A 24,943-nucleotide genomic window follows, 5' to 3' on the forward strand; every position below is an offset into this window, starting at 1 on the left:
ACGCGTTGCCGGGCAACCGCCGCGCCCTCCCATTGGCCGCCGTGACTCGCGCGTTGCCGCGGCCACGCCCGCGCCCCGGTTCCCATGGCGATGCGAAAGGGGCGGGGGAGCGAAGCGCGGCCGGGGATTGGTCGAGCCGCGGGGCCGTGACCGGCGCGGTGACGTCACGGCCGAGCGGCCTATATAACGGGCGGGCGCGGAGCCGGCGCAGCCGGAGAGAAATGGAGGGGAGGTGAGAGCGCAACTCCCGGCTCCCTTGGGGCACTCCTGGGTCCCCCCACCCGAACTCCTGGGTCCCCTCTTTGGCTCCCCCCCCCAACTCCTGGGCCCCTTGGGGCACTCCTGGGTTCCTCCCGAACTCCTGGGTCCCTTGGGGCACTCCTGGGTCCCCCCACCCGAACTCCTGGGTCCCCTCTTTGGCCCCCCCCCCCTAATTTTTGGGTCCCTTGGGGCACTCCTGAGTTCCTCCCGAACTCCTGGGTCCCTTGGGGCACTCCTGGGTCCACTTCTGAACTCCTGGGTCCCCTCTTTGTGTCCTCCCCTAATTCTTGGGTCCCTTGGGGCACTCCTGGGTCCCTTGGGGTACTCCTGGGTCCCTCCCGAACTCCTGGGTCCCCTGGGCGAGGCCCCGCCCCCCCCATCCCAAAGTCCCTTTGGCCGCGGGCCCGGTGGACCCAGGAGTTCGGGTGGGGGGTGAAAGTCCCAGTGGGGCGGGGGTGTGGGGGGCCGGGGTGGCGTGGGGTCACGCTGTGGGGCTGGGGACTCTCTGGGGGCCACTTATGGGTCACTGTGGGTCTCTATGGGTCACTTATGGGTCACTGTGGGTCTCTATGGGGCTCTGTGCATCCTCATGGTCACTTGTGGGTCTCTATGGGGTCACTTATGGGTCGCTGTGGGTCTCTATGGGGTCACTTATGGGTCACTGTGGGTCTCTATGGGGTCACTTATGGGTCGCTGTGGGTCTCTATGGGGCTCTGTGCATACTCATGGTCACTCTATGGGTCCCCATGGTCACTTGTGGGTCTCTCTGGTCACTCTATGGGTCACTGTGGGTCTCTATGGGGTCACTTATGGGTCACTGTGGGTCTCTATGGGGCTCTGTGCGTCCTCATGGTCACTTGTGGGTCTCTCTGGTCACTCTATGGGTCACTGTGGGTCTCTATGGGGGTCGCTGTGGGTCTCTATGGGGTCACTTATGGGTCACTGTGGGTCCCTATGGGGCTCTGTGCGTCCTCATGGTCACTTGTGGGTCTCTCTGGTCACTCTATGGGTCACTGTGGGTCTCTATGGGGGTCACTTGTGGGTCACTGTGGGTCTCTATGGGGCTCTGTGCATCCTCATGGTCACTTGTGGGTCTCTCTGGTCACTCTATGGGTCCCCATGGTCACTTATGGGTCTCTCTGGTCACTCTATGGGTCCCCGTGGTCACTTATGGGTCTCTCTGGTCACTCTATGGGTCCCCATGGTCACTAGTGGGTCTCTCTGGTCACTCTGTGGGTCCCCGTGGTCACTTGTGGGTCTCTCTGGTCACTCTATGGGTCCCCGTGGGTCTCTCTGGTCACTCTGTGGGTCCCCATTGTCACTTATGGGTCTCTCTGGTCACTCTGTGGGTCCCCATGGTCACTTGTGGGTCTCTCTGGTCACTCTATGGGTCCCCGTGGTCACTTGTGGGTCTCTCTGGTCACTCTATGGGTCCCCATGGTCACTTGTGGGTCTCTCTGGTCACTCTATGGGTCCCCGTGGGTCTCTCTGGTCACTCTATGGGTCCCCATGGTCACTTATGGGTCTCTCTGGTCACTCTGTGGGTCCCCATGGTCACTTGTGGGTCTCTCTGGTCACTCTATGGGTCACTGTGGGTCTCTATGGGGTCACTTATGGGTCACTGTGGGTCTCTATGGGGTCACTTATGGGTCACTGTGGGTCTCTATGGGGTCACTTGTGGGTCACTGTGGGTCTCTATGGGGCCACTTATGGGTCACTGTGGGTCTCTATGGGGTCACTTATGGGTCACTGTGGGTCTCTATGGGGCTCTGTGCATCCTCATGGTCACTGTGGGTCTCTCTGGTCACTCTATGGGTCGCTGTGGGTCTCTATGGGGTCACTTATGGGTCGCTGTGGGTCTCTATGGGGTCACTTATGGGTCACTGTGGGTCTCTATGGGGCTCTGTGCATCCTCATGGTCACTCTATGGGTCCCCATGGTCACTTGTGGGTCTCTCTGGTCACTCTATGGGTCACTGTGGGTCTCTCTGGTCACTCTATGGGTCGCTGTGGGTCTCTATGGTCACTCTATGGGTCACTGTGGGTCTCTCTGGTCACTCTATGGGTCGCTGTGGGTCTCTCTGGTCACTCTATGGGTCACTGTGGGTCTCTCTGGTCACTCTATGGGTCACTGTGGGTCTCTCTGGTCACTCTATGGGTCACTGTGGGTCTCTCTGGTCACTCTATGGGTCACTGTGGGTCTCTATGGTCACTCTATGGGTCACTGTGGGTCTCTATGGTCACTCTATGGGTCGCTGTGGGTCTCTATGGGGCTCTGTGCGTCCTCGTGGTCACTTGTGGGTCTCTCTGGTCATTCTATGGGTCCCCGTGGGTCTCTCTGATCACTTATGGGTCCCCATGGTCACCTGTGGGTCCCTGTGCGTCCCCATGGTCACTTGTGGGTCTCTCTGGTCACTCTATGGGTCCCCATGGTCACTTGTGGGTCTCTCTGGTCACTCTATGGGTCCCCATGGTCACTTGTGGGTCTCTCTGGTCACTCTATGGGTCCCCATGGTCACTTGTGGGTCTCTCTGGTCACTCTATGGGTCCCCATGGTCACTTATGGGTCTCTCTGGTCACTCTATGGGTCCCCATGGTCACTTGTGGGTCTCTCTGGTCACTCTATGGGTCCCCGTGGGTCTCTCTGGTCACTCTATGGGTCCCCATGGTCACTTATGGATCTCTCTGGTCACTCTATGGGTCCCCATGGTCACTTGTGGGTCTCTCTGGTCACTCTGTGGGTCCCCATGGTCACTTGTGGGTCTCTCTGGTCACTCTATGGGTCACTGTGGGTCTCTATGGGGTCACTTATGGGTCACTGTGGGTCTCTATGGGTCACTTATGGGTCACTGTGGGTCTCTATGGGGTCACTTATGGGTCACTGTGGGTCTCTATGGGGCTCTGTGCATCCTCATGGTCACTCTATGGGTCCCCATGGTCACTTGTGGGTCTCTCTGGTCACTCTATGGGGTCACTTGTGGGTCACTGTGGGTCTCTATGGGGCTCTGTGCATCCTCATGGTCACTTGTGGGTCTCTCTGGTCACTCTATGGGTCCCCGTGGGTCTCTCTGGTCACTCTGTGGGTCCCCATTGTCACTTATGGGTCTCTCTGGTCACTCTATGGGTCTCTCTGGTCACTCTATGGGTCTCTCTGGTCACTCTATGGGTCCCCATGGTCACTTATGGGTCTCTCTGGTCACTCTATGGGTCCCCATGGTCACTTGTGGGTCTCTCTGGTCACTCTATGGGTCCCCATGGTCACTTATGGGTCTGTCCCAGCTACGAGGCGGCGGCGGAAGCAGCCGATTGGCTGCGGGGGCGCCTGGGGGGCGTGGCCCCCCGCGTGGGGCTGATCTGTGGGTCCGGCCTGGGGGGGCTGGTGGGGGCGCTGGAGGGGGCCCAGAGCGCCCCCTACGGGGACGTCCCGCACTTCAAACCGGCCTCCGGTGAGTGAACGGGGGGAACTGGGCTGGGAGACATCGGGGGGTCAATGGGGATCAGTGGGGATGAGTGGGGGGTCGATGGGGATGAGTGGGGGGTCAGCGGGGATGAGTGGGGGGTCAATGGGGATGAATGGAGGGTCGAGGGGGGTCAATGGGATGAATGGGGATGAGTGGGGGGTCAATGGGGATGAGTGGGGGGTCAATGGGGATGAGTGGGGGGTCAATGGGGATGAGTGGGGGGTCAATGGGGATGAATGGGGGGTCGATGGGGATGAATGGGGATCAATGGGGGGTCGATGGGGGTCAATGGGGGTCAATGGGGGGTCAATGGGGGGTCGATGGGGGTCGATGGGGATCAATGGGGGGTCGATGGGGGTCAATGGGGGGTCGATGGGGATGAATGGGGGGTCAATGGGGGGTCGATGGGGATCAATGGGGGGTCGATGGGGATCAATGGGGGTCAATGGGGATGAATGGGGATGAATGGGGGGTCGATGGGGATGAATGGGGGATGGATGGGGATGAATGGGGATGGATGGGGATGAATGGGGGGTCGATGGGGATGAATGGGGATGAATGGGGGGTCGATGGGGATCAATGGGGGGTCGATGGGGGTCAGTGGGGGGTCGATGGGGGTCAATGGGGATGAATGGGAGGGACTGGGAGCACTGGGAAGGTCTGGGGGGCTCATACTGGTCTATATTGGTTTATACTGGGGGGGGGGGTCTTTGGGGGGCTGTACTGGTCCAGACTGGGGGGGGCGGTCTCTGGGTGGTCTGTACTGGTCCATACTGCTTTATACTGGTCTATACTGGGAAACGCTGGGGGGGTCTCTGGGGGGCCTGTACGGGCCCATACTGGTCTGTACCGGTTTCTACTGGTCTGTACTGGCGCAGTGCCCGGCCACGCGGGGCGGGTGGTCTGGGGGCTCCTGGGCGGGGTTCCCGTCATCGTCCTGCAGGGGCGGAGTCACCTCTACGAGGGACACGGCCCCGCCCAGGTCAGCGCCCCGAACTCCTGGGTCCCTCCCCGAACTCCTGGGTCCCTCCCCGAGCCCCCGGCTCCCCCGCTGACCCGCGCGTCCTCCGGGCCCGCAGGTGGCGCTGCCGGTGCGGGCGCTGGCGCTGCTGGGCGTGCACACGCTGGTGCTGACCAACGCGGCCGGCAGCCTGCGGCGCCCCCTGCAGCCCGGGCAGCTGCTCCTGCTGCGCGACCACATCGACCTGCCCGGGCTGGCGGGGAACGGCGTCCTGGTGGGGCCCAACGATGACAGGTGGGACCCGCGGGGGACCCAGGAGTGCCCCGGGAGGGCGGGAGGGACCCAGGAGTGCCCCGGGGGACCCGGGAGGGCGGGAGGGACCCAGGAGTGCCCCGGGGGACCCGGGAGGGACCCAGGAGTGCCCCGGGGGACCCGGGAGTGTGGGAGGGACCCAGGAGTGCGGGAGGGACCCAGGAGTGCCCCCGGGGACCCGGGAGGGCAGGAGGGACCCAGGAGTGCCCCGGGGGACCCGGGAGGGCGGGAGGGACCCAGGAGTGCCCCGAGGGACCCGGGAGGGCGGGAGGGACCCAGGAGTGCCCCGGGGGACCTGGGACTGTGGGAGGGACCCAGGAGTGCCCCGGGGGACCCGGGAGGGCGGGAGGGACCCAGGAGTGCCCCGAGGGACCCGGGAGGGCGGGAGGGACCCAGGAGTGCCCCGGGGGACCTGGGACTGTGGGAGGGACCCAGGAGTGCCCCGGGGGACCCGGGAGAGCGGGAGGGACCCAGGAGTGCGGGAGGGACCCAGGAGTGCCCCAGGGGACCCGGGAGGGCAGGAGGGACCCAGGAGTGCCCCAGGGGACCCGGGAGGGACCCAGGAGTGCCCCAGGGAACCCGGGAGGGCAGGAGGGACCCAGGAGTGCCCCAGGGGACCCGGGAGTGTGGGAGGGACCCAGGAGTGCGGGAGGGACCCAGGAGTGCCCCCGGGGACCCGGGAGGGCAGGAGGGACCCAGGAGTGCCCCGGGGGACCCGGGAGGGCGGGAGGGACCCAGGAGTGCCCCGAGGGACCCGGGAGGGCGGGAGGGACCCAGGAGTGCCCCGGGGGACCCGGGAGGGCGGGAGGGACCCAGGAGTGCCCTGGGGGACCCGGGAGGGCGGGAGGGACCCAGGAGTGCCCCGGAGGACCCGGGAGGGCAGGAGGGACCCAGGAGTGCCCCCGGGGACCCGGGAGGGCGGGAGGGACCCAGGAGTGCCCCGGGGGACCCGGGAATGTGGGAGGGACCCAGGAGTGCCCCGGGGGACCCGGGAGGGCGGGAGGGACCCAGGAGTGCGGGAGGGACCCAGGAGTGCCCCAGGGGACCCGGGAGGGCAGGAGGGACCCAGGAGTGCCCCAGGGGACCCGGGAGGGACCCAGGAGTGCCCCAGGGGACCCGGGAGGGCAGGAGGGACCCAGGAGTGCCCCAGGGGACCCGGGAGGGCAGGAGGGACCCAGGAGTGCCCCGGGGGACCCGGGAGGGCGGGAGGGACCCAGGAGTGCCCTGGGGGACCCGGGAGGGCGGGAGGGACCCAGGAGTGCCCCAGGGGACCCGGGAGGGCGGGAGGGACCCAGGAGTGCCCCGGGGGACCCGGGAGGGCGGGAGGGACCCAGGAGTGCCCTGGGGGACCCGGGAGGGCGGGAGGGACCCAGGAGTTCAGGGATTGGGGGGGACATGGGGGTCAGAGGGACCCAGGCGTTTGGGAGGGACCCAGGAGTGCCCCAAGGGACCCAGGAGTGCGGGGACTGGGGGGACGTGGGGGTCAGGGGGGACCCAGGAGTGCCCCGGGGGACCCAGGAGTTCGGGGAATGGGGGGACATGGGGGTTGGAGGGACCCAGGAGTTCGGGAGGGGACCCAGGAGTGCGGGGAATGGGGGACATGGAGGTCAGGGGGGACCCAGGAGTTCGGGAGGGACCCAGGCGTGCCCCCTTGGCAGGTTCGGGCCTCGTTTCCCCGTCATGGCCGCCGCCTACGACCCCGCCCTGCGTCGCGCGGCCTTGGCCTTGGCCCCGCCCGCCCTGCGGCCCCGCCCGGGCGTGTACGCGGGCGTGTCCGGCCCCGCCTACGAGACGCCGGCCGAGTGCCGCCTGCTGCGCCGCTTGGGCGCCGACGCCGTCGGTGAGTGCTGAACCCGCCCGGGCCCCGCGTTCCCCCCAAAAACCGGGCTTAACGCGCTAAGACCCGGCTGAGCCTGAAATCGCCGCCTAAGAGCAGGTTGAGCTCCTAAAACCGGTTTTAAGGCCATGAATGGTCTAAGAATGGATTAAACCCCACAAATGGCTCCTAAACCCGGTTTTAGGGCCTCAAAGGGCCTAAGAACAGATTTAGCTCATAAAACTGGTTTTAAGGCCTAAGAACAGATTTAGCTTCTAAAACCAGTTTTAATGCTCTGAATGGCCTGAGAACAGATTAAGCCCAACAAATGGCTCCTAAACCCAGTTTTAGGGCCTTAAAGGGCCTAAGAACAGATTTAGCTCATAAAACTGGTTTTAAGGCCTAAGAACAGATTTAGCTTCTAAAACCAGTTTTAATGCTCTGAATGGCCTGAGAACAGATTGAACCCCACAAATGGCTCCTAAACTCGGTTTTAGGGCCTCAAAGGGCCTAAGAACAGATTTAGCTCATAAAACTGGTTTTAAGGCCTAAGAACAGATTTAGCTTCTAAAACCAGTTTTAATGCTATGAACGGCCTGAGAACAGATTGAACCCCACAAATGGCTCCTAAACCGGGTTTTAAGGTTACAAACGGCCTCAGAACAGATCTAGCTCCTAAAACTGGTTCTAAGGCCCCAAAAAGGCCCCGGATCTCGCTTGAAAAAGCCCCGGTCGGCCCCCAGATGGGCGTGGCCTGAGTGGGCGTGGCCTGAGTGGGCGTGTCCCCGCAGGGATGTCGACGGTGGGGGAGGCGACGGCCGCGCGGCACCTGGGGCTGCGGGTGCTGGGCCTGTCGCTCATCACCAACATGGCCGCCGGGGGCGGGGCCAGCGACGAGGAGGAGGAGGAGGAAGCGGAGAGGGCGGGGCCGGAAGCGGCCACGCCCAGCGAACACGCGGCCGTGGTGGAGGCGGCCGAGGGCGCCGCCGTCCTGATCCGCGACCTGCTGGTGGCGCTGGCGCCGCTGCTGGCCAATCGTGACGCGCCGCCGGAGGGGGCGGGGCCGTGACCACGCCTTAAGCCCGGCTTAGCACTGGGGAGGGCTCGGGTTGATCTGGGGTTGGTTGGGGGTTTGTTGGGGCTCCGGGTGAATCTTGTCTTAATCCGGGCTGATCTTGGGGTCGTTTGAGCTTAATCCTGGGTTAATTGGGGTTTAATCCCAGGTTAATCTTGGTTTAGTTTAATCTGGACTAACTTTGGGTTTGACTGTAATCCTGGGTTGATACTCAATTGGTCCTGGTTTAATTGAGGTTTAATCCCAGGTTAATCCTGGTTTAGTCCCACCTTGAAGTCAGGTTAAAACTGATTTATTCCTGGGTTAATCCGGAATGAATCCTGAGTTAATCTTGGTTTAGTTTAATGTGGTTTAATCTTGGGTTAGTTTGACATTAATCCTGGGTTAATATTCAATTAGTCCTGGTTTAAGATGGGGTAGTTCCACATTAATCCTCAATTAATCCCAGGTCAATCTTGGGTTACTTCTCCTCCTAATCTTGGGTTAATCCTGAATTAGATCCTGAGTTAATCTCGTCTTAGTCCCAGGTTGATCTTGGGTTCCTTTGACCTTAATTAGTCTTCATTTAATCGTGGTTCTTCCCGCTTTAATCCCAGGTTAATCTTGCTTTAGTCCTGGGCTAATCTGGGGTTGGTTCTGCCTTAATTTGGGGCTAACAGTGAGTTATTCTGGCCTTAATCCTGAGTTAATCTTGTCTTAGTTCCAGGTAAATCTTGGGTTAGTTCCACATTAATCCTGAATTAGCCCTGTCTTAATCTTGATTTAATTTGGGGTTAATCCTGAATTAGACTCTTAGTTAATCTCGGGTTAATTTTGGTTTAGTCCCAGGTTGATTGTGGGTTAATTAATCCCGATTTGATCTCGGGTTCATCTTGGGTTAGTTCTACCTTAATTGTGTCTTAACACTGAATTAATCCCGGGTTAATCTCGGGTTTGGCCAGTTGTTTAATCTCAGTTTAAACCCACTTTACCTGCTTGTCCCCCTTTGTCCCTTTGACGTTAATCCCGGTTCATCCCGCATTTAATCCTGGGTTTAATCCCGGCCTAATCCTGACTCAGTCGCATCATCATCTCAATCAAGTTTTAAACCCGTGTTATTCGCGTGTTAAACCTGGTTCAAACACGTGTTAAACCCGGTTTAATCCTGAGTTAATCCCGGTTTAAAACCTGAGTTTCTCCCTTATTAAACCCAGTTTCATTTCCCCTTAATCTGCCTTCAATCCCAGTTTAATTCCGGTTTAACCCCCGTGTCAATCCCAGTTTAAACCCCCAGTTCCTCCCGTATTAAACCCAGTTTAATTCTCCCTTAATCCCAGTTTAATCCCGGTTTAAACCCCCAGTTCCTCCCATATTAAACTTGGGTTAATTCACGTTTAATCCCAGTTTAATCCTGGCTTTTCCCACCTGTCAATCACCCCATTGGCCCCACCCCCTCCTTTCAATCCCCTCCCCCCCCTTAACTAATTCCCCCCACCCGGGACCAATTAATTAATTTACCCCCCTCCCCGCTAATTAATTACTCAATCAATTCAGGGACCAAAAGGGTTAATTAAGCACTGCTTAGTGACGATCGTTAATGAGGGGGAGGGGCCCCTCCCCCCCAGCTGTGATGAGGCAATTAAAAGCCTTAATTACCCTTAATGAGCGTCGGGTGTGATCGCTGCAGGGGGGGGGGGGAGGGTTTGGGAACCCAGGCGTCCGGGTGAGGCCCCTCCCCCCATATCCCAGCAGCCTTTGCGAAAGGGGGACCCAGGCGTTCGGGAGGGGACCCAGGCGTCCGGCCGGACGCCTGGGTCCCCTCCCGAACGCCTGGGTCCCCCCCACGAACGCCTGGGTCCCCCCTTAAAGGGGTGGGGGGGGGAGGGGCTGGGGGAGGGGCCGTGGGGGGAGGGGCTGTTTTCGGCAAAGACAAGTGAAGGTGGCAGGTGGGTCCCGAACTCCTGGGTCCCTTGGGGCACTCCTGGGTCCCCCAGAACTCCTGGGTCCCCTCCCGAACTCCTGGGTTCCTTGGGGCACTCCTGGGTCCCTCTCGAACTCCTGGGTCCCTTGGGGCACTCCTGGGTCCCCTCCAAACTCCTGGGTCCCTCTCGAACTCCTGGGTCCCTCTCGAACTCCTGGGTCCCTCTCGAACTCCTGGGTCCCTCTCGAACTCCTGGGTCCCTCCCGAACTCCTGGGTCCCTTGGGGCACTCCTGGGTCCCCTCCAAACTCCTGGGTCCCTTGGGGCACTCCTGGGTCCCTCCCGAACCCCTGGGTCCCTTGGGGCACTCCTGGGTCCCTCCCGAACTCCTGGGTCCCTTGGGGCACTCCTGGGTCCCTTGGGGCACTCCTGGGTCCCTCTCGAACTCCTGGGTCCCTTGGGGCACTCCTGGGTCCCTCCCAAACTCCTGGGTCCCCTCCCGAACTCCTGGGTCCCCTCCCGAACTCCTGGGTCCCCTCCCGAACTCCTGGGTCCCCTCCCGAACTCCTGGGTCCCTCCCGAACTCCTGGGTCCCTTGGGGCACTCCTGGGTCCCTTGGGGCACTCCTGGCTCCCCTCCCGGACACCTGGGTCCCTCCCGGACACCTGGGTCCCCTCAGGACACCTGGGTCCCTCCCGAACTCCTGGGTCCCTCCTGGAGTTTTTTTTGGGGGGGAGGGTTTTGGGGTGACCTTTGACCCCACCCCCCACCCCTAAAGGTCATGGAACCGCATGAGGCCCCTCCCCAAGAGGTGAGAAATTGGGGCACTTTGGGGAATTTGGGGGGGATTTGGTGAAATTTGAGGAGAAGGGGCTGATTTTGGGGTAAAAATCATTAAATGTGGTGTAAATCTCCTTAATTTTCAAGCAGCTGGTGCCAATTTTGGGGTAAAAATTGTCAATTTGGGGGCAAAATGATTCAATTTTGGGGGCAGAAGTGGGGAAATCGGGGCAAAACTCGTTAAATTTGGGGGCGGCTGGGGCTGATTTTGGGGGGGGGGTTGAACGTTATTCGATTTGGGGTCAGAACGCTTCACTAAACGGGTCAGAATGTGGGGATTTTGGGGTGAAAAGGGTGAGTTTTGGGTCAAACCTCTGCCTCCCTCCCCCCCCAGCAGGGGACGCTGGTGGACACGCCCCACGGGGCCGTGCGGGTCACGTGGGCGGGGTCGCCCCGCCCCTCCCGCCCCGCCCTCCTCACCTTCCCGGATGTCGGACACACCCGTGAGTCCCCGCCCCCCACCCCCGGACGCCTGGGTCCCTTTTTCACAGGGGTTTTAGGTGGAATTTAAGGCGTTTTGGGTCCTCCTGGATGCCTGGGTCCCCTAGTTTGGGGCACTCCTGGGTCCCCTCCCGAACTCCTGGGTCCCCTTGGGGCACTCCTGGGTCCCTTTTAGTGGGGTTTTTAGGGCGAATTTGGTGTGTTTCGTGTCCCCGGACGCCTGGGTCCCCTAGTTTGGGGCACTCCTGGGTCCCCTTGGTGCACTCCTGGGTCCCCTTGGTGCACTCCTGGGTCCCTTGGGGCACTCCTGGGTCCCTCCCGGACTCCTGGGTCCCCTCCCGGACTCCTGGGTCCCCTCCCGGACTCCTGGGTCCCTTGGGGCACTCCTGGGTCCCTTGGGGCACTCCTGGGTCCGTTTTAACGGGGTTTTTGAGGGGAATTCGGTGTGTTTCGTGTCCCCGGACGCCTGGGTCCCTCGGCAGACCAGACGTGCTTCGCGCCGCTATTCGCCCACGAGGAGATGCAGGAGATCGTCCGCAACTTCCTATTGGTCCACGTGGACCCGCCCGGCATGGAGGACGGAGCCCCGCCCTACCCGCCTGGGTGCGTGACCTTTGACCCCCATTGACCCCCATTGACCCCCATTGACCCCCAGTTGACTCCATTGACCCCCATTGACCCCCAGTTGATCCCAGTTGACCCAGTTCGCCCATTGACCTTGTTGACCCCCATTGACCCCCATTGACCCCCATTGACCCCCATTGACCCCCAGTTGACTCTGTTGACCCCTATTGACCCCGATTTGATCCCAGTTGACCCCCAGTTCACCCCATTGACCCCCATTGACTCCCAGTTGACCCAGTTCACCCATTGACCTTGTTGACCCCCAACTTGACCCCATTGACCCCCAGTTGACCCCATTGACCCCCAGTTGACTCTGTTGACCCCTGTTGACCCCCACTTGATCCCAGTTGACCCCATTGACCCCACTGACCCCCACTGACCCCTTGGCCCCGCCCCGCAGGTACCAATACCCCTCATTGGACCAACTGGCCGAGCTGCTCCCATTGGTCCTCGAGCGCCTCAAGTGAGTTGGGGGGGCGGCTTGGGGGGGCTGTCACGTGACCCCGTGACCTCTGACCCCCCCCTCTGCCCCCTAGCGTGGCCACCATCATCGGGATCGGGGTGGGGGCCGGAGCCTTCGTATTGGCCAAATTCGCGGTGAGTCACGGGGGGGCGGGGCCTGGGGGACGTCTGGGGTCCCCATTGGTCCCCGTGGGTCTCTCTGGGTCCCCATTGGTCCCCATTGGTCCCCGTGGGTCCCCATTGGTCCCCGTGGGTCTCTGTGGGTCCCCATTGGTCTCTATGGGTCCCCATTGGTCTCTATGGGTCTGTGTGTGTCCCTATTGGTCCCCATTGGTCTCTATGGATCCCCATTGGTCCCCATTGGTCCCTGTGGGTCCCCATTGGTCCCTGTGGGTCCCCATTGATCCCCATTGGTCTCTGTGGGTCCCCATTGGTCTCTATGGGTCCCCATTGGTCCCTATGGGTCTCTGTGGGTCTCTATGGGTCCCCATTGGTCTCTATGGGTCCCCATTGGTTTCTATGGGTCTCTGTGGGTCCCCATTGGTTTCTATGGGTCTCTGTGGGTCCCCATTGGTCTCTGTGGGTCCCCATTGGTCTCTATGGGTCTCTGTGGGTCCCCATTGATCCCCATTGGTCTCTGTGGGTCCCCATTGGTCTCTATGGGTCCCCATTGGTCTCTGTGGGTCCCCACTGGTCTCTATGGGTCTCTGTGGGTCCCCACTGGTCTCTATGGGTCCCCATTGTTCTCTATGGGTCTCTGTGGGTCCCCATTGGTCCCCATTGGTCTCTATGGGTCCCCATTGGTTTCTATGGGTCTCTATGGTCCCCATTGGTCCCCATTGGTCCCCATTGGTCTCTATGGGTCCCCATTGGTCCCCATTGGTCTCTGTGGGTCCCCATTGGTCTCTGTGGGTCCCCATTGGTCTCTATGGGTCCCCATTGGTCCCCATTGGTCTCTGTGGGTCCCCATTGGTCCCCATTGGTCCCCATTGGTCCCCATTGGTCCCCATTGGTCCCTCTGGGTCTCTATGGGTCCCCATTGGTCCCCACTGGTCTCTATGGGTCCCCATTGTTCTCTATGGGTCTCTCCCCGCAGCTCCAGCGCCCCCTGCAGGTCGAGGGCCTCGTTCTCGTCAACCTGGACCCCAAGGCCCGTGGTTGGATGGATTGGGCGGCGCACAAGGTGGGCGGGGCTTGAGGGGCGGGGCCGGGGGGGCACCCAGAGGCCCCTATGGGTCACTATGGGTCTCACCGCTCCCTCCCCCACAGCTCATGGGCCTGACAGCGTCGACCAATGAGCTGATCCTGGGTCACCTGTTCAGCCAGGTCAGGGGTCACTGGGATGAACTGGGAGGGACTGGGGGGGGGCGGTCGCTGGTCTGTACTGGTCTGCACTGGTTTGTAGGCGGAGCTGGCGCTGGCCCCGCCCCCCGTGCGGCAGCTGCGGGAGAGACTGGAGGGGGCGCCCAACGCGGGGCTGCTCTGGGCCATGTACAACAGGTGCTGGTTTGGACGGGGAGCCACTGGGGGGTCAATGGGGATCAGTGGGCGGCGATGGGGGTCAATGGGGGGCGATGGGGGTCAATGGGAGTCTATAGGGGTCAATGGGGGGCGATGGGGGTCAATGGGAGTCTATAGGGGTCAATGGGGGGCGATGGGGGTCAATGGGAGTCAATGGGGTCAATGGGGGTCAATGGGATCAATGGGGGTCAATGGGAGTCAATGGGGTCAATGGGAGTCAATGGGGTCAATGGGAGTCAATGGGGGTCAATGGGAGTCAATGGGAGTCAATGGGGGTCAATGGGAGTCAATGGGGGTCAATGGGAGTCAATGGGGTCAATGGGAGTCAATGGGGTCAATGGGGTCAATGGGAGTCAATGGGGGTCAATGGGAGTCAATGGGGTCAATGGGGTCAATGGGGTCAATGGGATCAATGGGAGTCAATGGGGTCAATGGGAATCAATGGGAGTCAATGGGGTCAATGGGGGTCAATGGAGTCAATGGGAGTCAATGGGGGTCAATGGGGGTCAATGGGAGTCAATGGGGGTCAATGGGAGTCAATGGGAGTCAATGGGAGTCAATGGGAGTCAATGGGAGTCAATGGGGTCAATGGGGTCAATGGGGGGTCAATGGGGGTCAATGGGGCTGTGGTCCATTCCGGTCCATTCCGGTCCATTCCGGTCCATTCCGGTCCATTCCAGCCGCGGTGACCTGGGCCTGGAGCGAAGTGGGGCCGGGAGCCTGCGGTGAGTGACCTTTGACCCCTGACCCCTCCCAGTTCAAACCAGTGACCCCTCTCGGGGTCTCTCTGCGTTCCCATTGGCCCCTATGATCACTCTGGCCCCGCCCCCCCCCCCCCCCCCCCAGCTGTCCCGTCCTATTGGTCGTCGGTGACGGGTCCCCACACGAGGACGCCGCGGTGAGTTGACCCTTGACCCCTCCCCCCCCCCCGAGGTCACGTGACCCCACGCGATGTCACGTGACCCCACGCGATGTCACGTGACCCCACGCGATGTCACGTGACCCGGCGTGACTCCGCCCCCCTGCAGGTCGAGTGCAACGCCAAGCTGGACCCCACCCAGACCTCCTTCCTCAAGGTGACCCCGTGACCTCTGACCCCGTGACCTCTGACCCCGTGACCTCTGACCCCATGACCTCTGACCCCACCCAGTGACCTTTGACCTCCCACAGATGGCGGACGGAGGGGGGCAGCCCCAGATCACCCAGGTGAGGAGGGGCGGGGTCAAGGGTCAAAGGTGGCCAAGGTGGCCAAGACCTTGAACTTGACCTTTGACCCCAGCCGGCCAAGCTGACCGAGGCCTTCAAGTACTTTGTGCAGGGGATGGGATACAGTGAGTAATTACCGCTAATTAATGCACTAATTAACCCATTGACAACCCCCCGGGGGGGAGTTCAGAGCCCATAGGGGGTAATTAACACCCTATGGGGTAATTAAGACCCTACGATGGTAATTAAGACCCTTAGGGGGGTAATGAAGACCCCAGAAGGTTAATTAACCCCATTGGGGGACCGAGCTGGGGAGGTTAATTAATGTGTAATTAACGAGATAATTAATAGGGAGGGTAATTAAGGGGCTGAGGTGGTGATTAGTGCCCCCCGGGGTTAATTAGGGGTTAATGAGGGGGTCAGTTAGGGGTTAATTAAGGATTAATAGTGGTCAATTAGTGGTTGGTTAGAGGTTAATTAGGGGGTCAATTAGTGGGTCAATTTGGGTTAATTTGGGGGTTAAATAGGGGACAATGAGGGGTCAATAAGGGGTAATTAGGGTCAGTGGGGGTGATTGGGGTTAATGATAGGTGTTAATTAGTGGTTAATGGGGCTAATTAGTGTTAATTGGGTGCTCAGTCCCCCTGGTGCTGCAGCGCGGGTGGAGCCGGGGGCCAGGTAGGAGCGATGACGTCATCGCCGAGGTCACGTGATCCCACCGGCCCCGCCCACCCCCGTGACATCACAACCCCACCCCCTGAGTGACGTCACGTGTGATGCCATTAACACACTGGGGTCAATGGGAGGGACTGGGGGGGGGTCAATGGGAGTCAATGGGGACCAATGGGAGTCAATGGGGACCAATGGGAGTCAATGGGAGTCAGTGGGAGTCAATGGGAGTCAATGGGAGGGACTGGGGGGTTCAATGGGAGTCAATGGGGATCAATGGGAGTCAATGGGGACCAATGGGAGTCAATGGGAGGGACTGGGGGGTCACTGGGAGCCATTGACGTGCCTCAAGGGGCGTGTCCAGGGAGGGGGCGTGTCCTGGTGGGCGGGTCCCGATTGGTGTGTCCTGATTGGCAGTGGCCACGTCCACCATGACGCGCCTGTCCCGCTCCAGAACCGCCTCCCTCTGTAGCGCCGGTTCCGGCGGGGGCGGGGACAGCGAGCGGGGGCGGAGCCGGACCCTGTCACGTGGCAGCGTGGGGGGCGGGGCCAGGGACACGCCCCCTCCCCCCTGAGCCCGGAAACCCCGCGGAACGGCCCCAAAACGACCCCAAAACTGCCCCAAAATCCCCGGACGCCTGGGTCCCCCCGAACTCCTGGGTCCCCCCGAACTCCTGGGTTCCCATTTGCCACGAGATGCCTCGGAACTGCCCAAAAACCTCGCAAAACTGCCCCAAAATTCACACCAACCCCCCCCAATAGAATCCCCTCCCCACTCCCCAAACCCCTTAAATGTTTCAGACCCCTTAAACCCCCCAAAATCCCCTCCCCCCCCCCCCCCCCTCCAAATCTCCCCCACCATTAGACCTCCCCCAAACCCCCCTTAAACCCCCCAAATCCCAACATCCCCCCCAAAATTTTGGGACCCCCCCCCCATAGACCCCCCGACCCCCAACCCCCCCAGTAACCCCGCTAGTAAAACCCTTCATTCATCCAACCCGCCGTCCCTCATTCACTAAACGGGGCGTGTGAAGTGCAGCGATCGCTGATTGGCCGAGCGCGCCGAGGGGGGCGGAGCGACCGCTCATTCCCGAGAATGGCGCGGCGGCCAATGGGAGCGCGGGGGGCGCGGCCGCGCGGCGCCAACGGGGAGGGCTGAGGGCGGTGGCCAATGGGAGCGCGGCAACCGCCCCGAGGGGCGGGCGGCGGCCAATGGGAGCGCGGTTACGGCCCAGAGGGGCGGGCGGCGGCCAATGGGAGCGCGAGGGGCCGCGCCGCAGTCGCCGCGCGGGAGCCGGAGCGATCGCATCGTGGCGGTAACGGGGGGTGTGTGTGGGGGGGGGGTGTCCGGGTTTATCGGCTCGTATCGCGGTTTCTATCGCGGTATCGACCTCGCGATCGGCGTTCCCGACCCGCGTTCCCCCCGCCGCCGCCAGCCGAGGGCGGGCCCGGGGTTTTAGCGGCGTCGCAGAGCAGCAACGGCTCCTTCTTCACCCGGCGCGGGGAGAAAGCGGTTCCCACCCCCGCCTCGGATTTTGGGGGGTCGTACAGGCGCCATCGGGGGATTCCGAGCGGGGTTCGGGGGTGCAGGAGCCGATCGCGACGTTCGGGCGTTTCCGGGGCCAATCGGAGGGTCCCGGGAGGGTTCGGGAGTTTCCGGAGCCAATCGGAGGATCCCGGGAAGGTTCGGGACTTTCCGGAGCCAATCGGAGAGTCCCTGGACGGTTCGGCGGTTTCCGGGGCCAATCGGAGGGTCCCGGGAGGGTTCGGCGGTTTCCGGAGCCAATCGGAGGGTCCCGGGAGGCTTCGGGGGTTTCCGGAGCCAATCGGAGAGTCCCGGGAGGCTTCGGGGGTTTCCGGAGCCAATCGGAGGGTCCCGGGAGGCTTCGGGGGTTTCCGGAGCCAATCGGAGGGTCCCGGTGGGGGGGTTCGGCTCTTTCCGTCACCGCTCGGCTGTTTCCGTCTCCTGACGCCGCTTTCTTCCCTTCTCAGGTGGAGCCAAACAGGGAAGCGGCGCCGCAAAGCCCTTTAAAACCTCGTTTCTTTCAACTCCATTATTTAAACCCGTTCAATAAACTTATTCTGTTCAATTTATCCTCTTTTCTGGTTGTTTTTGCCCGTTTTCTGCTTTTTTTTTGTTTGAAAGTGATGAAAAAATGGGTTAAAAGGGGGGAAATAAACATTAACAAAAATAAAGGGGGAAAAGGTTAAAAAGGGTAATAAAGGGCACAATATTTCAAATTATATTAAAGGGGAAGATAAGGGGAAAGCGCGAAACTGGGGGAAATTCATTAAACAAAAGCGGAATAAAGGGGGGGGGTGGAGGCGCGGGTGGGCGGGGCCTGGAAAAGGGCGGGAAAATCCGCGGCGGGGATTGGCTGCGGGGGATGGGGGCGCCGCCATCTTGTGTGTGGCGGGAGCGCCATTTTGGATGCGGCGCTGGCGCCATTTTGAGTGTGGCGGAATGCGCGCGGTTTTCAGGGCGGGAAAGGCGGGGCGTGGGGCGGAAGGGGCGGGGCTTGGCGCTCTAATGGCGGCTCCCGAGGCGGCGGCGGAGGCCGAAGGGGAACATGGTGATGGCGACGAGGACGAGGAGGCGCTGAAGAGGCTGGAGGTGAGTCCCGAACGCCTGGGGCCTTTTCCGGGGGGGTCCGGAACTCCTGGGTCCATTTCGAGGGGCGGTTCCCTGGACGCCTGGGGCCCCTCCCGAACGCCTGGGTCCCTTGGGGCACTCCTGGGTCCCTTGGGGTACTCCTGGGTCCCTCCTGAACTCCTTGGGGCACTCCTGGGTCCCTTGGGTCCCTCCTGGGTCCCTTGGGGTACTCCTGGGTCCCTCCTGGGTCCCTTGGGGCACTCCTGGGTCCCTTGGGGTATTCCTGGATCCCTCCTGAACTCCTTGGGGCACTCCTGGGTCCCTCCTGAACTCCTTGGGGCACTCCTGGGTCCCTCCTGAACTCCTTGGGGCACTCCTGGGTCCCTCCTGGGTCCCTTGGGGCACTCCTGGGTCCCTTGGGGCACTCCTGGGTCCCTCCTGAATGCCTGCGTGTCTTCTGAGCTCCTTGGGGCACTCCTGGGTCCCTTCTGAACTCCTTGGGGCACTCCTGGGTCCCTCTGGGTACTCCTGGGTCCCTCCTGAACTCTTTGGGGCACTCCTGGGTCCCTCCTGAACTCTTTGGGGCACTCCTGGGTCCCTCCTGAACTCCTTGGGGCACTCCTGGGTCCCTCCTGAACTCCTTGGGGCACTCCTGGGTCCCTCCTGAACTCCTTGGGGCACTCCTGGGTCCCTCCTGAACTCCTTGGGGCACTCCTGGGTCCCTCCTGAACTCCTTGGGGCACTCCTGGGTCCCTCCTGAACTCCTTGGGGCACTCCTGGGTCCCTCCTGAACTCCTTGGGGCACTCCTGGGTTCCTCCTGAACTCCTTGGGGTACTCCTGGGTCCCTCCTGAATCCTTGCATGTCTCCTGAGCTCATTGGGGTACTCCTGGGTCCCTCGGGGCACTCCTGGGTCCCCCCTGCAGGAGCTGGTGACCGAACTTCACCGTTTCCGCGACAACCTGCCCAAGAAGCCCCGTGACCCCGACGGTGACCCCGACGGTGACCTCGGTGACCCCGCGGGTGGTGACCCCGCTGACCCCGAGGCGCTGGCCCGGCAAATGGAGGCGACGCTGCGGCTCATGGACCAGGTGACAGGTAACGCCCACACCCAACATGGCGGCCGTGCTGGTCTCCATGGCGACCGGGACACACTCAACATGGCAGCCGTGCCTGGTCTCCATGGCGACGGGGCCACCCTCAACATGGCGCCCGCTCCTGGTCTCCATGGCGACCAGGACACACTCAACATGGCGGCCGTGCCTGGTCTCCATGGCAACCGGGACACAGCCAACATGGCGGCCGTGCCTGGTCTCCATGGCAACACAGGCACACTCAAGATGGCGGCTGGGCCCTAATTCCCATCAATTAAACCTAATTAAGCTCTAACTGTATTTAATTGATGTGTCAAATCTGTTAATTAGCCTGGAAATTCATCTGCCATATTGAGTGTGGCCTGGTCGCCATGGACACCAGGCCCAGCTGCCATATTGAGTGTGGCCAGGTTGCCATGGATACATCCCTAGCCGCCATATTGAGTGTGGCCTGGTCGCCATGGATACATCCCTAGCCGCCATATTGAGTGTGGCCAGGTCATCATGGACACCAGGCCCAGCTGCCATATTGAGTGTGGCCTGGTCGCCATGGATACGAGGCCCAGCCGCCATCTTGAGTGTGGCCTGGTCGCCATGGCCACCAGGCCCAGCCGCCATCTTGAGTGTGGCCAGGTCGCCATGGATACCTCCCTAGCCACCATATTGAGTGTGGCCTGGTCGCCATGGATACCTCCCTAGCCGCCATATTGAGTGTGGCCTGGTTGCCATGGATACCTCCCTAGCCGCCATATTGAGTGTGGCCAGGTCGGCGTGGACACCAGGCCCAGCCGCCATCTTGAGTGTGGCCTGGTCGTCATGGACACCAGGCCCAGCCGCCATATTGAGTGTGGCCTGGTCGCCATGGATACGAGGCCCAGCTGCCATCTTGAGTGTGGCCTGGTCGCCATGGCCACCAGGCCCAGCCGCCATCTTGAGTGTGGCCCGGCCGCCATGCTGAGCGTGTCCCTGTCCCGCAGTGTCCCCTCCGCGGCGCGCGCGGGCGCTGCTGCTGCGCGCGCAGGCGCTGGGGGTGGCCCCCCAGGGGCTCCCCCGCGCCGAGCAGGCGCTGGGCCGGGCCCTGAAGCTGAACCCGGCGCTGAGCCGGGCCTGGACGCGGCTGGGGGAGCTGCGCTGGCAGCGCGGGGACCTGCAGGGGGCGCTGCTCTGCTTCCGCGGCGCGCTGCAGCACGTGAGCACCATGCGGGGCGCTTTGGGGCCTTTTGGGGTTGGTTTGGGGCTTTTTGGGTTGGTTTGGGGGATTTTGGGGCGTTATTGGGTGATTTTGGGGCCTCGGGTGTTAATTAAGGGGTTAATTGAGGGTATTTGGGGCCTGGTGCCATTTTGAGTGTGGCCTGGTTGTCATAGAGACCGTGTTTGGCCGCCATCTTGAGTGTGGCCTGGTTGCCATGGAGCCCAGGCCTGGCCGCCATCTTGAGTGTGGCCTGGTTGCCATGGAGCCCGGGCCCGGCCGCCATCTTGAGTGTGGCCTGTTTGCCATGGAGCCCGGGCCCGGCCGCCATCTTGAGTGTGGCCTGTTTGCCATGGTGACCGGGCCTGGCCGCCATCTTGAGTGTGGCCTGTTTGCCATGGTGACCGGGCCTGGCCACCATCTTGAGTGTGGCCTGGTTGCCCTGGTGACAATTAAAGAGATTTGGGGGTTAATTAAGGGGATTTTGGGGTTAATTAAGGGCTTTTTTGGGCTAATCAAAGGGATCTGGGCCACCAATCTAGTCAGTTTGGAGTTTATTGAGGGTTTGGGGGTTAATTAAGGGGTTTATTGTGGGGCCTGGCAGCCATCTTGAATGTGGCCTGGTTGTCATGGATACCGGGCCCGGCCACCATCTTGAGTGTGGCCTGGTATCCATGGTGACAATTAGAGAGATTTGGGGGTTAATTAAGGGGATTTGGGGGTTAATTAAGGGCTTTTTTGGGCTAATCAAAGGGATCTGGGCCACCAGTTTAGTCAATTTGGAGTTTATTGAGGGTTTGGGGGTTAATTAAGGGGTTTATTGAGGGGCCTGGCGGCCATCTTGAGTGTGGCATCTCCACCCTGTTACGTCCCGAAATGTCCCCAAACGTCCCGAAATGTCCCCAAACGTCCCGAAATGTCCCCACACGTGGTCAGGGGGAGGACGCGGAGGCGCATCGGCTGCTGTCCATGGCGCTGCGGGCCGGGGGGGACAACGACGGTGACAACGTGGCCGCCCTGCGCGAGAGCCGCCAGCAGGCCGAGGCCGCCGTGCGCTGCGACCCCGCCGACGGCAACAACTGGTGTACGGGGGGGGTCATGGCGGAATTTGGGGGGTTGATTTGGGGAGAAAGTTGGGGAGAAAGTTGGAGGGTTTTTGGGGGGTTTAATGGGGGGAAATTTGGCGAGAAATTTGAGGGTTTCATGGGGGATTTGGGGCTTTTGGGGGGGGAGATTTAAGGGGAAATTTGTGGGTTTAATGGGGGAACTTTGGGGAGAAATTGAGGGGTAAATTTGTGGGTTTCACGGGGGATTTGGGGAAGAATTTTGGGGGTTAAATGGGGGGGGATTTGGGGTTTAATGGGGGGGAAATTTGAGGGTTTCATGGGGGATTTGGAGGGAAAATGTGGGGGTTTTGGGGGGGAGATTTAAGGGGAAATTTGTGGGTTTAATTTGGGGGGATTTGGGGAGAAAGTTGGAGGGTTAATGGGGAATTTGGGGGGAATTTTGGGAGTTTAATGGGGGGAAATTTGGGGAGAAATTTGAGGGTTTCATGGGGGATTTGGGGGGAAAATTTGGGGGGTTTTGGGGGGGAGATTTAAGGGGAAGTTTGTGGGTTTAATGGGGGAACTTTGGGGAGAAATTAGGGGGGAAATTTGTGGGATTTGGGGAAGAATTTTGGGGGTTAAACGGGGGGGGATTTGGGGTTTAATGGGGAAATTTGAGGGTTTCATGGGGGATTTGGAGCTTTAATGGGGGTTTGGGGGAAGAATTTTGGGGTCCACGGGGGGATTTGATGGTTTGGAGGGGAATCTTTTGTGGGTTTAATGTGGGATTTGGGGGTTTAGTGGGATCTGGGGACACTGGGGGAGGATTTTGGGGTCCAAGCGGGAGATTTGGGTGGATTTGGGAGTTTAATGTTTGTTTTTGGGGGGATTCTGACCCCCACCTTTCCCCCCATAGACGTGCTGGGCAACGCGTACGTGTCGCTGTTTTTCGGTGGGGGGCAGAACCCCCAGGACGCCCAACGGGCCTTGGGGGCCTACGCACAGGCTGTAAGTGTGGGGCTGGGGGGCGTGTTGGGGGAAAAAACAGGTTTTTTGGGGAAAAAAATGAGGTTTTGGGGCCTTCGGGCCTACAGGGTCGGGTCAGGCCTGGGTGGTTGCTATGGGGGGGTAGTTGCTAAGGGGTGTGGCCAACTGAGCACTGCGGGCCTATGGGATTGCTGAGTGGTTGCCAGGGGGCGTGGCGTTGCTAGGGGCGTGGTCATGTTCTCCTTATATAGCCTTGGGGGTTGCCAGGGAGCGTGACGTTGCTAGGGGCGTGGCCATAGTGTCCTTATATAGCCCCAGGGGTTGCCAGGGGGCGTGGCGTTGCTAGGGGCGTGGCCATGGTGTCCTAATATAGCCCTGGGGGTTGCCAGGGGGTGTGGTGTTGCTCGGGGCGTGGCCATAGTGTCCTTATATAGCCCCAGGGGTTGCCAGGGGGCGTGGTGTTGCTAGGGGCGTGGCCATGGTGTCCTTATATAGCCCTGGGGGTTTCCAGGGGGCGTGGCGTTGCTGGGGGCGTGGCCGCCCGGTCTATAGGGTTGCTTCAGGCCTTGCCGGTTGCTATGGGGTGGTTGCTAGGGGGCGTGGCTGAGTCCCGTTTCTCCCCACCCCCAAACAGGAGCGGGTGGACCCCAAAGCCGCCAGCAACCCCGACCTGCACCTCAACCGCGCCACCGTGAGTCCAGGGGAGCCGGCAGGGGCGGGGCGGGGGCGTGGCCGCCGCGGTTGGACCAATGGGGAGGCGCTCGCTGTGCGCCGCAGCCAATCAGCGCTCTCCGGCAGCTCCTCCAATACCAGGAGCGCTTCGGGGCGGCGCTGGATGGGCTGAGCCGCGCGGCGGCGCTGGCGCCCGGGTGGGCGGAGCCTCGGCGGCGCCACGCCCACCTGCTGGACTTCTTGGAGCGGCTGCGTGCTGCGCTGGCCAATAGGGTGAGAGGGGCGTGGCTCCCGGGGGGGGGCGGGGCTTGGAGGTGGTATTTAAGGGTGCAACGGGGACGTTTGGGGCATTTTAAGGCGTTTTTGTGGCGTTTTAAGGGAAATTAATGTAAATAAGGGGGAATTATAGAAATTCGAGGGGATTTTGGGGGCAAATTAGGGGATTTTGGGGCATTCTAAGGAGGTTATTAGGGCGTTTTAAGGGGATTTTGGGGGAAATTACTGGGATTTTGGGCAACACAAGGGAATTTTGGGGGAATTAAGGGGTTTTTGTGTCTCCCAGGTGCGGCCCCGGGGGGGGCGGAGCCGCCGGCGGGGACCGGAAGTGGGCGGAGCCTCAGGCGGAGGCGGGGCCAGCGACGGGCTCCACCCCCTGCGGCCGGGAGCCAATCCCGGGCAGACGCTGAGTGGGCGGGTCCTGTTCACCCTGAGCCCCCCGGAGCGTGTGCCGCTGTGAGTGACAGCTGGGGGACCCAGGCGTCCGGGAGGGGACCCAGGCGTCCGGGAGGGGACCCAGGAGTTCAGGAGGGCCCTCCCCCCCATCACATGACCCCGCTGTCCACTCAGGGCGCTGGGCGTGGCCGTGGGGGGCGGGGCCGTGGCCGTGGTCACCGTGTACAACGCGGCGCCGGAGTGGGGGGTTGGGGTGGGGGAGGGGCTGTCGGTGCCCAACCCCCACCTGACCCTGCACCAACACCTGCACCAGGGACAGGTAACGGGGGGCTGGGGGGACTGGGGTCAATGGGAGGGAACTGGGAGGGTTTGTGGGCACTGGTTTATACTGGGAGGGGTTATGGGGGGGACTGGGATATACTGGGACAAACTGGGGGGGCTCTGGGGGTCACTGGTGTTTACTGGTGTTTACTGGTGCAGACTTTCTCGTTCCCGGGTGTGCGGGTCTCGTCTCCTCTCTCCCTATTGGTCAACGGGAAGCGCCCGCCCCCCCGGGCGCTGGCCCCGCCCCGTCTGGCGCTCTCGGCACCGCCCCCTCTGCCGGACACGCCCCCGGCGCCGCAATAAACGCGCCCTGATTGGCTGGAGCTTCCCGTGCCTCCATGAGAGGGTCGGTACGCGTCTCCATGGTTACGAGCGCCATCTTGGGAGGGTCGGCCCTCGCCATCTTGGGGGTGTCGGGGCGCGTCGCGGCCGCCATCTTGGGAGGGGCAGCGTCTCTATGGCGACGGGCGCCATGTTGGGAGGGTCGGGGCGTCCCTGCCCCACCAATTACCCCCTAAGTACCCCCACACTTTCCCCCCAAACCCCTCAAAATCGCCCTCAAAGTCCCCCATAAACCCCTCAAAATCTCCCACAAATCATCATAATCCCCCCCAGAACTCAAAAAATCCTCCAAAGCCCCCGATAATGCTCAAAATCCCCCCAAACTTCGTTATATCCCACAATGCCTCGCGCGGGGGGAGGGGGGCGGAACGGCGCGAAAGCGGCCGCGCCTCGTTATATCCCAGGATGCACCGCGGGGGAAGGGGGGCGCGCCTCGTTATATCCCAGGATGCACCGCGGGGGGAAGGGGGGGGCGCGC

General features: G+C 61.5%; 3 protein-coding genes across 5 annotated transcripts; all 3 read left to right on the forward strand.

The window, feature by feature from the left end:
- Positions 1–3,504: 3,504 nt before the first annotated feature.
- On the forward strand, positions 3,505–9,515 carry LOC309450783 (purine nucleoside phosphorylase-like; the record flags this gene model as incomplete). The annotated part of the gene is made up of 5 exons (XM_082073928.1): positions 3,505–3,706; positions 4,600–4,703; positions 4,801–4,976; positions 6,653–6,834; positions 7,602–9,515. 5 exons carry the CDS (start codon positions 3,505–3,507, stop codon positions 7,877–7,879), a joined length of 942 nt encoding a protein of 313 aa, XP_081930054.1. The 3' UTR covers positions 7,880–9,515.
- A 189-nt stretch (positions 9,516–9,704) lies between these two features.
- On the forward strand, positions 9,705–16,292 carry NDRG2 (NDRG family member 2). Of its 2 annotated transcripts, none has more exons than XM_082073800.1 (15): positions 9,705–9,810; positions 10,563–10,595; positions 10,959–11,067; positions 11,548–11,668; positions 12,090–12,152; positions 12,226–12,286; positions 13,248–13,334; positions 13,421–13,477; positions 13,557–13,651; positions 14,353–14,397; positions 14,519–14,570; positions 14,701–14,748; positions 14,843–14,878; positions 14,952–15,003; positions 15,965–16,292. In XM_082073800.1, exons 2-15 carry the CDS (start codon positions 10,566–10,568, stop codon positions 16,120–16,122), a joined length of 1,014 nt encoding a protein of 337 aa, XP_081929926.1. In that variant the 5' UTR covers positions 9,705–9,810; positions 10,563–10,565; the 3' UTR covers positions 16,123–16,292. The 2 variants fall into 2 exon arrangements, with proteins under 2 accessions (XP_081929926.1, XP_081929927.1); XM_082073801.1 differs by having other exon boundaries at positions 9,724–9,810; positions 10,962–11,067.
- Positions 16,293–18,056: 1,764 nt separating this feature from the next.
- On the forward strand, positions 18,057–24,446 carry TTC5 (tetratricopeptide repeat domain 5). 2 transcript variants are annotated; one of them, XM_082073797.1, is made up of 10 exons: positions 18,057–18,161; positions 19,066–19,237; positions 20,211–20,422; positions 21,359–21,506; positions 22,385–22,476; positions 23,090–23,146; positions 23,254–23,400; positions 23,690–23,859; positions 23,974–24,118; positions 24,280–24,446. In XM_082073797.1, exons 1-10 carry the CDS (start codon positions 18,078–18,080, stop codon positions 24,424–24,426), a joined length of 1,374 nt encoding a protein of 457 aa, XP_081929923.1. In that variant the 5' UTR covers positions 18,057–18,077; the 3' UTR covers positions 24,427–24,446. The 2 variants fall into 2 exon arrangements, with proteins under 2 accessions (XP_081929923.1, XP_081929924.1); XM_082073798.1 differs by having other exon boundaries at positions 18,066–18,161; positions 19,111–19,237.
- Positions 24,447–24,943: the final 497 nt, after the last annotated feature.

This window comes from Streptopelia decaocto (assembly GCF_964273445.1).
Source record: "Streptopelia decaocto genome assembly, chromosome: 28".
Classification (NCBI taxonomy): Eukaryota; Metazoa; Chordata; class Aves; order Columbiformes; family Columbidae; genus Streptopelia; species Streptopelia decaocto.